Source organism: Pleurodeles waltl, chromosome 8 (assembly GCF_031143425.1).
Source record: "Pleurodeles waltl isolate 20211129_DDA chromosome 8, aPleWal1.hap1.20221129, whole genome shotgun sequence".
NCBI lineage: Eukaryota > Metazoa > Chordata > Amphibia > Caudata > Salamandridae > Pleurodeles > Pleurodeles waltl.
The window spans coordinates 1148419678-1148429627 of NC_090447.1; the positions used below are offsets into that span (position 1 = coordinate 1148419678).

General features: G+C 39.3%; 1 protein-coding gene across 1 annotated transcript in view; it reads right to left on the reverse strand.

The window, feature by feature from the left end:
- Positions 1-300: 300 nt before the first annotated feature.
- Positions 301-9950, reverse strand: part of ITM2B (integral membrane protein 2B) — a 144118-nt gene continuing 134468 nt past the window's right edge. Inside the window, exons 5-6 of the mRNA XM_069205382.1 lie at positions 6767-6917; positions 301-1161 (exon numbers count right to left, since the gene is read on the reverse strand). Of these exons, the coding sequence (XP_069061483.1) occupies positions 1073-1161; positions 6767-6917 (240 nt within the window). The 3' untranslated portion in view covers positions 301-1072. The remainder of the gene's footprint in view (positions 1162-6766; positions 6918-9950) is intronic.

Sequence of the window (9950 nt, forward strand, 5' to 3'; positions counted from 1 at the left end):
GGATAGACTGTCTATATGAGATCCAGTGCTGAGATGTGCAGCTTTAGCAGAGGAGGTGAACCACTGCATGATAAAGAAAGCTCTTTAATAGCTTAGGGAACAGGGTCTGTATTTTCCTGTTTTGTTGTGTATTACTGTTATGGAAATGTAGACTGATGAGGAGGAAACAGAGAAATCTAATTTACTAAATACAGGCAATAACGCACAGTGTTGTAAATGTCTCATGTCAGTATCTCATTCTGGAAAAATAACGTTGCCAAGTCAAAGTTAAAGAAAATAAACAAAAGAAAAGAACAACGCTTTTAGACACAGGTTTTATATTTGTTTACATGTACACAGATTATATACAAATTAGTAACTCAAGTTACTGCTTAAATGTTACCTTTTCCCTCCTCATCTGAAAGACAGTACAGTTGCAGTAAAGAACGCGCATATTAAAACGTGTAGGAAATTAAAATCCATAAGGTAAAAACTACAAAATTTTAAGTACAGTTTGCACTTTTTAGGCTGAGGAGTTAATAGATTTTTCCTAAGTGCTGTTTGCAGTTTGGAAGATAACAATTTACATAGCAGGACATATTAGAATCATAGGAAATCATTTTCTCTGCAATAAAGCATTTACAGTTTTCCCTTTCCTGACAAAGGTTTCAGGGGCGGTGCAAATCGCAATCACGTTGCTGATGCAATATAATGCAAAAGAGCGAAACAGCACTGCTCGAGCGCATCGACCAAAGATCACATCAGTAACATGGATTTTCTAAGCTATGCAGGGCAGAGATATACTTTCGGTGCGATACATTGAAGATAGTAATTGTGACTAAATACTGTTACATTTGAAATATATGTATAAAAATGGACACCATGCGTTATGTAGTGAGGAAAAATTGCTCAAACCTGCTAACTGCTACGCTATACCTAGCGGATGTCTAGAAAATCTTCACCAAGATCAAGCTTATTAATCGAGAACAAAAATAAAGGTTAAAAACACCGCACACAATAGAAAGTGTCGAGTAAAGCTACTTTATACTATCACACTGAGTCAGGTTTTTATGAGCATTAGTGACAGCCATCATTACTGCTCACAAATTTCAGTCTCCACAACAAATGTGTTCTCGAAGTGACGGATCTTGAAGCAGCTAGCAGCAGATCGCTTCTGAATTCCTGTAGGGGAAACAACACATGCAGTGTTATGTGGAAATCTAGTAATCCCAAGTAATGACAAAAAGTAAGGCAGATACACAAGAGGTCGGAATGTAAAAGTCCACTATGTTCAATTGCAGAAACACGGATTGATGTTTGACAAAATGGCATTTCTCCATTCAGCTGGCTAAGAACCTTCTATGTCTTCACCATCCCGCCCATTAATGTATTTAAAGACTCTACTCAGGCACACCGTGCACTCAGAACAATGAGGCGATCCTTGTTACCTGAAGCAGACGGATAAAAGTGCATTACAAATGTCAGAACGGAGATACTTCAAGGAGGACATGTACAAGTTCACTGATCCGTACAAATATCATTCTCTCTTGACATCTGTGTGAAAAGACCCCACATTCTGTCAAACATTTAATTGTACATTTGACTGTGGCTGATACTTTCTCCACAGTATACACAGCCCACCAAACCTGCCAAGATAGTGACTTTGAACGGGGCGTGGCTATCAATGGTGCAGTGGCACCTTGCCCAGAGGTCTGCCGGGCTTACCGCGCCCCCTCGGTTTGCTTATTGTCTATTCAAGCGGGCGCCCTTATTCTTGCTCTCATTGGGGGGAAAACTGAGTTTACTGATGAGGGAGTTCAGCATGTGAAGAGCCTGCGCTCCCTGCACTCCTTAATAAGACAACTAAGGCACTGAATGACAAGGGAACCTCCATTATCTCTGATGTAACCAAGAACCTCCTTCTAGAAGGTCTCTAGCTCGCCCTGAAAAGCACACATGTGGCATAGTGCTAGGCTGATGGCAAACCCCTTTAGCAAGGAGATCCACCATACTGGAGACTAGTCTTGTCTTGTGGGGGTCAAATACCAACAAAAATGGAGCTTATATGCTAATTATGTTGAGAGCAAATACAGGAGCCTGTGTCTGTAATCCAAATACCGGGTCACGAGTTGTCAGAAACTTGTCTGGCCAACTGGCAGATTTGGAAGACACAAAGTCCCCAAATATATTATGATATCTGACTGGTAACCACTGTACTGCACTAAGGGGCACCGGGATGTGCTCTTGTACTATAGCAAACCAGTGGCTCATGTTTGAGATTTCTCATCTATTTTAGCTGGGCAACCCTGGTATATAATCTATTCAATGGCAGGCCCAATCCTCTTTCACAAAATATTCTTGAAAACAATTTTTCATACATCCCCTCAATGAATTTCAAGAGATTTCTTAGGATTATATTGAATGTTTCTGCCATGTTCTCACTGTAATGGTCGATTCATTTAAATAACTTGATTTCCTCCACCTTATCCAATAAAGTTCTAATCTGCTCCTTCTAGAGTAGCCATCTAAAATGATTCATAGAGACTCTGGATATTGTACTTATAAAGAATGTGTATCTCATTTAAACATGGCTGCCTATGTAACTAACTTTATAATTTACCCAAGAAAATCTTCAATCTTCAAGGGTGTGCAAAGCAATACACAGTTTGATTTAAAAAAGACAAACAAATGCTCAAAAAATAAAATAAAAAAATATTTCAATCATCCCAATAAAGAATGTTTAGATTGTAGTACGAGGTATTTGATGAATAACTACATATTTGTATAGGGTTTCAAGGGCAAACCTGCAACCAGATGCAGTGTTTCTCTTGGGATGTCTGATTAAGGCCATGAAGACCCTTTACCTTCATGACAGTTCAGGAATCGGGGAAGCTTTTGGTAATGATCAGATTTGGAAAGTTTGTGTTTCATCTCTGCATAGTAATCTGTTGTATTCTGAGGAAGGAATACAGGGCTCGTGACCCTGTTAGCACCATACATTTTCACCACTAGGTACTAGCTTGAATGAGGCTTCATGTCACCATGGTTTTTGCATCTTTGCTCATGGTTAGAAAATGCGTTTTATTGACATCAGTAGGCCAGCACCTAGTCCAAAGCGAAATCACAAGCTCACCCCCTTCACCTACTCTCCACCCTCACCAATTTCCTGGGTGATCAGGTCTACTACGACAGTAATGCTTTCCCTATACCTATCAGACTTGGTGATATTGGATGACCTGAAGAAACTGGCAGGGTCTTGCTCATGGGACATAACAGGTATCATAAAATTGAGTGATGTCTGTACCCCGGATTGATTAAACTCATTTGCATCCCTCTAACGCGAATAGGCATTAGAAGACTTCCTGTACTACAAATATCCACAGGTGAAAATATGCACAGCTACCTGCAGGAGATGGAAGACGAATCCCCACTTGAGTACAGAGTACTATCCTCCCCGCCGCTTAGGTATGCTAAATCTTTAGTAGATAGAACTCAAAAAAAAAATCACTAATAACACTAGCAGCACTTAGACTGAATTGACCACTAGACGATAGTGACTGGGAGGAAAAATGCATGTAACCACAGGAAGTGGCAATAAGGCAGAAGTTCGGACTGGTTCAAAAATGTACTCCGTGCATACAATATATGATGCAGTTTGGCTTGAATAATGACAATGATTGCATCTGGGACCGTCAGCAGACAAAACAGTCTTGCACAAATTTTGGGAATTCCCTCGATATAAACCTTCTGGAACAGGTCAGGGACCAAAAAACTAGAGTAGCTAAGATAGCTTTCAACCAGCCGGCAAAGTTGGTGACATTAGGAGTATAGAGAAACTTCAAAGTACCAAAATATAGTCAAATATTTTTCTACCTGGCCATGATAGTAACCAGAATGTACACTGCACCAAGGTGAGATGGAAGCAAACCAAATGGACTGCTGCATATTAGCTGAGAAGGTGGCTTATGCAGCCCGAGGTAGCCCAAAGAAATTAAAAAAGTTTTGGGTACATGGAATGAACTTTGAGGCCTGATATGATGAGCGTGGGGTAGGATAACACAAGAATGCCACACCATCAGAAACACATTTGGAGGTTTGATTTTGGTTAGAGATATATCAGGCAATGATGGAGAAAGCATGCCATACACGAAATGGAATATCTCACACTTCTCTTCATATAGAGATAAATATGTTTCCTGGAGGGAAATTGTGGAAACGCATTTTTGACAAATGAAAATCAATAACGTTTAAAAAAAAAACATCAGGATGAACACTTCCATTTTTCGTCAGAGTGTTCTTCCTCGTAGTTTTTTTTCTGCGTTGTGAAAACATTAACTTCAATACACGGAGGTAATACCCAGCTTTTAACTTCATTTAGCAGCTCATGACCGTGGGAGTGAAACAGACTCAGGGAAAAGCCAACACTGACTTATAGCTGGTGGCTAGGGCCCAGTCTTGATGATTTCAGCCATGCTTAATCAGTTATGTGTTTTTATACACAGTACTGAATAGAGACAGCACAGACTACCTTTACTGCAGTGCTTAATTTGAGCCAGTGGTTTCTGGTGCCGCGCCCAGCACTTATTTTTGAGGGCCAGCAATTATTTTTCTGCAACAGGCATTTGCTGTGAGCAAAAGACACAAATGGGAAAGACGGAGGAAGAGAAAAACGAGAAAGCGTCACAAAGAGAGAAAGCAGAACGCTGCAAGAGAGCCAAAGGGGCAGGGAGTGGCTGTAAATGGATTAAAGAGTCCCGAGATGGCTTTAGGATTAGCTGCCTCAGTATTCCATGCTCGCACATTTAATTGCAGCAACCGCGTTTTTTAGGGGACAGCTTTGGGCACCAGCACATTTTTATTTACACTAGCACTACTTTACTGGAGTGACCTCCCAACAGAAGCTACTCTTATTGTTTTGACATTTTATCAACAACTGACCTTGCTGCATTGACAGGGCACTGGAAGCTGCTATTACAGCAGTCATTTTGGTGTCAAAATCACTACTTAAATAAAATCCCATATATGAATATACTGATTGCTGTCAAGCTTTGCAGATATAGGATATGTGAGCGCTGAGATTTCTAATAAATATTTCATGTATTCTGTATTTTGAATGTGCATAGAAAATTAATTAACATAGAAAATAATGTGCAACTTGAAAATGTGCCCCCTTGAATGGCCGCTACCTATTATGTAATGTTCTAATAAAAATCTATGATTAAATGCTATTTATTTGCTTAAATTAACTGTAGGCCTCAAGTTAGCGAGGTCTAGGACTTAGTAATGCACTGCCTCATATTAGAAATGCAATGTTAGAATAAAATAAAATATGATCTCATGCTTGCTGAATAATAAAGATGTATTGTGCTAACTGAAGGTTGACCGAATCGTAGTAGCAAAATGTTTTCTTGTGAAGAAATGTGTGTAGAAACCTTAATGTTCTCAAAATGTTACAAATGTTAACTCGAAGCCTGTGAGAAAGCTATGTTCCCAGGAACTAACAATGGATGTACTGACAGAAGGATATTAAAATTGATTCTTTACAAGTCGAACGATGTGCGCAAAAAAAGAAGAGTCAATCATCAACATGTGAAAGACTGTTTAGTTATATCTTAGATTTGAAATATACATTTTATTGGACCAATGGCTAACGCATGATTCTTTGTATAATGACAACATGGGACAACTTTAACTTAACCGGACTGCACCAAGAGGGGTGAGCCCGGTTATGGCGTTCTACTGCCGATATTCCGATTTAATGAGGTGAATGCACCTCTGATGATTCTCTTACTTGGAGAATTCTGATCTTTAACTTTAATTTTGCTTATATTTGATGCCTTTGCTTCCTATTTTAGATATTTCTTTCTAAAAGTTCGGAGAGCTTAGACTCCCCGATTCTGAACCATTACCTCTTTCATGTCCCATTGCCGATGCTGATAGAACTGATGTCCTCCTGATGAAGATTATCAAAGCTTGCTGACCAATAAGGAAGGGTATACAAAATTGCTAATGTCTTTATTGATGATTTGTCTTTTGTTTCTAGGTACCAACTGCTGCTTTTTGATACAGCCATAGGTAGATGTTTTCCAAATTTATGTTGACTAAATCTTTTTGCATGAAGCCCAAACATGCTGATGCTAATCTGAAGTTAGAGAGGTTTCCTTTATCCAACCAATTTGCTATTTGATGTTAATCAATTGCTGAATTCAAATGTATGTTATTTCCATTGCGCAAGTACTCTTGTTCTTGATTTGTACTTTGGCTATGGAAGGATTAGTTATTAATACATTAGTTAAGTTGAGATTCTTTAGAAGGTTTGGTCAGCCAGTGATGTTTTATACTTATATCATGTGGTTTTGAGACTAATTTACGTGATTCTAGCATTGTTAATCTAGGGAAATAAATGTTCTAACTGATAGTAAAGGTGTGGCTATTTGTGGCCAAATGGGCAAATTTACCGACTCCAAAGAATTTTATTGTATGTTTGATGATATGTATGGATTTAGGGTGTGAGCATCTTAAACGAGTCCAAAGGTCCATCGACCTTTTAAAGCGTCCCCTTATAAATTAATAATAAAAACAAAAATCAAAATAAGGTCAGACGCGCTTGCAGATATGCTGATATTTCAGCTGGGTGTGAATATTTACACTAGCATTTCATCAGCTGACATACTAAAAGGTTAACAGAAATAAATAATTTCTCAGATGTTTGAGAACATCTCTGCTTACACCTTATGAGATTGAAGTAAGAAATGTTCAATAAAATTCAAGTTAAAAAGTCATTTACCTCGAATAGTGTCTCTACGCTGCAGTTTGTAAGTTTCTTTGTCTCCACATAGGCGTTCGATGAAAGCCCCCATATGATGCAAGTTTTCAACACGATCAGTCACAACCATTTGTTCATGAATCAGGTACGACTGCGGCAAGTATGTTCCAGCCTGTATTGAAAAAGAAAAATAGTTTTGTGTAAAACTACAGGTAAAGGGAAATAAAACAAAAAAATTATCAAAACAGAAAACATCATTAAGTAATTAGGGTGACTCCTGTGCAGTATTAGAAAGGTGTCAATATTTTATTTCATTTGTTAACAAAAACATACAACGATAAAATGTGTTAAACTGGCCTCATTCTATACTTTCACACCTGTAATCACTATTCAATATTTGTATGTCTTTCCACCACATAAACACTATTTTAATCATCACTCAAAGAATATTCTGACTGAACTATTTGAATAATGCAAATATATAATACTTCTCAAGAATATGTTCCTGCAAACCTTTTTCTTTCTTTCAAAAGTCGGATTCCGGTGATACTTGGATTTGCATACTGCATCATAAATTGCAAGGTATATTCAAACGCTGGGCTGGTAGGCGTTTTACCACCTAGACCGATATCCTCAGTATTGAGAAGCTGAATGTGAACTAGATAAAGCCTTTCATATTATTCACTTATTTAGCATTTTCAAACAGCGCAATTGTACCACGGAGGCATCCGTGCCCTCTACACAAAATGTAATTAGGTGCAAAGTGAGTAATTAAAGGTGAGAATTAAACATAAACAGTGCTGTAAACAAAACAGAATAAGTATAGCAGTGAAGAAAGTTAAAACAAGGGAGGGGTGCTTCCTTTAGAATATCGATACATTCAGAAGGAAGCTATAGATATCCAAATTCTATGACATCAGGAGCCAAGTCGCCAGTTTGCGCATGTTGGAATTGGGATGCCTGATTTGATCTTTGCTCTGAGTCAATAGGTCTGGTCTGTTTGGAAGCTTGTGATGTGGTACTACAGACAGATCCAACAGTGTTGTGTACCAGTGTTGTGTACCAGTGTTGACGTGCCGAAGTGGGAGCTATGAGTATCATAGTGAGTGAGGTGTATGAGTGGGTGAGGAGGAAAAGCGTAAGCAAATTTCCCTGACCAATTGATCCATAGTGCATTGCCCATGGATTGAGGGTCTGGGTACCTGGATGCGAAGTTTGGGCATTTTGCGTTTTTCGCTTGTGGCAAAGACGTCTATGTCTGGGGTTCCCCATATTTGGAAGTATTGATGAATCACCTGTGGGTGAATCTCCCATTTGTGTATTTGTTGCTGAGTCCTTCTTAAGAGGTCCGCTAGTTGGTTGTGTATCCCTGGGATATATTCTGCTAGAAGTTGAATGTGATTGTGAATTGCCGATTCCCAAATTGTTTGTGCTAGAAGGAACAATTGAGATGAGTGTTCCCCCTGTTTTTGCAGATAATACATTGTGGTCATGTTGCCTGTCCTTATTAACACTGTTTTGTGTGAGATCTGTGGTTGGAAAGCTTTGAGTGCTAGGAACACTGCTAGCAATTCCAAATGGCTTATGTGATATGTTTGTTGAATTGAGTCCCATTCCCATTGTATGGTAAGGTTGTTGAGATGGGCTCCCCACCCTCTCATTGATGCATCATTTGTGATTATGGTCTGTGGCACAGGGTTCTGAAATGGCTGCCCTTTTAATAAGTTGGTGTGATTTCACAATTGCAGAGAGTGGTAAGTTTGGCAGGCCAACAACACTAGATCGTGAAGTTGACCCTGTGCTTGAGACCATTGTTGCGAGATATACTGTTGTAGCGGTCTCATGTTTAGACGTGCATTGGGTACTATTGCTATGCATGATGCCATCATTCCTAAGAGTTTCATGATGAATCTCACTGTTTAAGTGTGAGTGTATTGTAGTTGAGATATGAGATTTTGGAAAGCTTGAAATCTTAGTATGTTCGGGTGTGCTAATGCTGATTGAGTGTTCAGAATTGCTCCTAGATCCGGTTATATTTGTGCTGGTTGCAGATGAGATTTTTTGCAATTGTGAATCCTAGGTTGTGTAGAATGTCCAATGTGTACTGTGTGTGCTGTTGACAGGTTTGAATGGTGCTGGCTTTTATGAGCCAGTTATCCAGATAGGGAAAGACATGTATATGTTGCCTTCTGAGGTGTGCTGCAACCACTGAGAGGCACTTGGTAGTTTCTGTTACTCCGTAGTGTAGTACTTTGAACTGATAGAGCTTGCCTGCTATCACAAATCTTAGAAATTTGCAATGTGCTGGATGTATGGGAATGTGGAAGTAAGCATCTTTTAAATCTAATGCTGTCATATAGTCTTGTTTCTGTAGCAGGGGAATGATGCCCTGTAGAGTGACCATGTGGAAATGCTCTGACAGAATGTACTGATTGAGGGGTCTGATATCAAAGATTCGTCTGAGAGTACCATTCTTCTTTGGTATGAAGAAGTACAGGTAATATACTCCTGATCCTTGCTGGAAAATAGGTACGATCTCTATGGTACTTTGGGGTAGAAGTGATTATACCTCTCGTTTTAATAAATTTAGATGTTCTAGAGAAAGTCTGTGCAAGCGAGGGGGAAATGTTTGGTGGAGATGAGTTTTAGGCAATAACCATGTTGGATAATTGATAGCACCCATTTTTGTGTTGCAATGTTGTGCCACTGTTGGTAGACATTTTCCAGTCTCCCCCCTACAGGAGATGTATGCACTGTAAAAAGTCACTATTTGGTTGAGGTGGAGGAACCTCTGGGGGTGGTTGATTTACCCCTACCTCTAAAGTTATTTCCTCTATAAGAGCTTTTGAAAGAGCCTCTGTTGAATGTGGCCCTTGTTCTGTTGGGATGTGATGGCTCTGAGGTTGATGGTTTAAAGTTACCTCTAAACTGGGACCTACAAAAAGTTCCCCGAGTAGGGGGAGTGTAAAGGGCACCCATAGCTTTAGCCGTATCGGAGCCTTTTTTCAGCTTTTTTATGGTGGCATCTACTTCCGGGCCCAATAAGTGTTGCTTATCAAAAGGCATATTTAACACTGCCTGTTGTATTTCTGGTTTGAACCCTGATGTTCTTAACCGTGCATGCCTTCTAATAATCACACTGGTATTGATACCCCTTGCTGTTATGTCTGCTGCATCTATTGCAGATCTAATTTGATTATTAGAG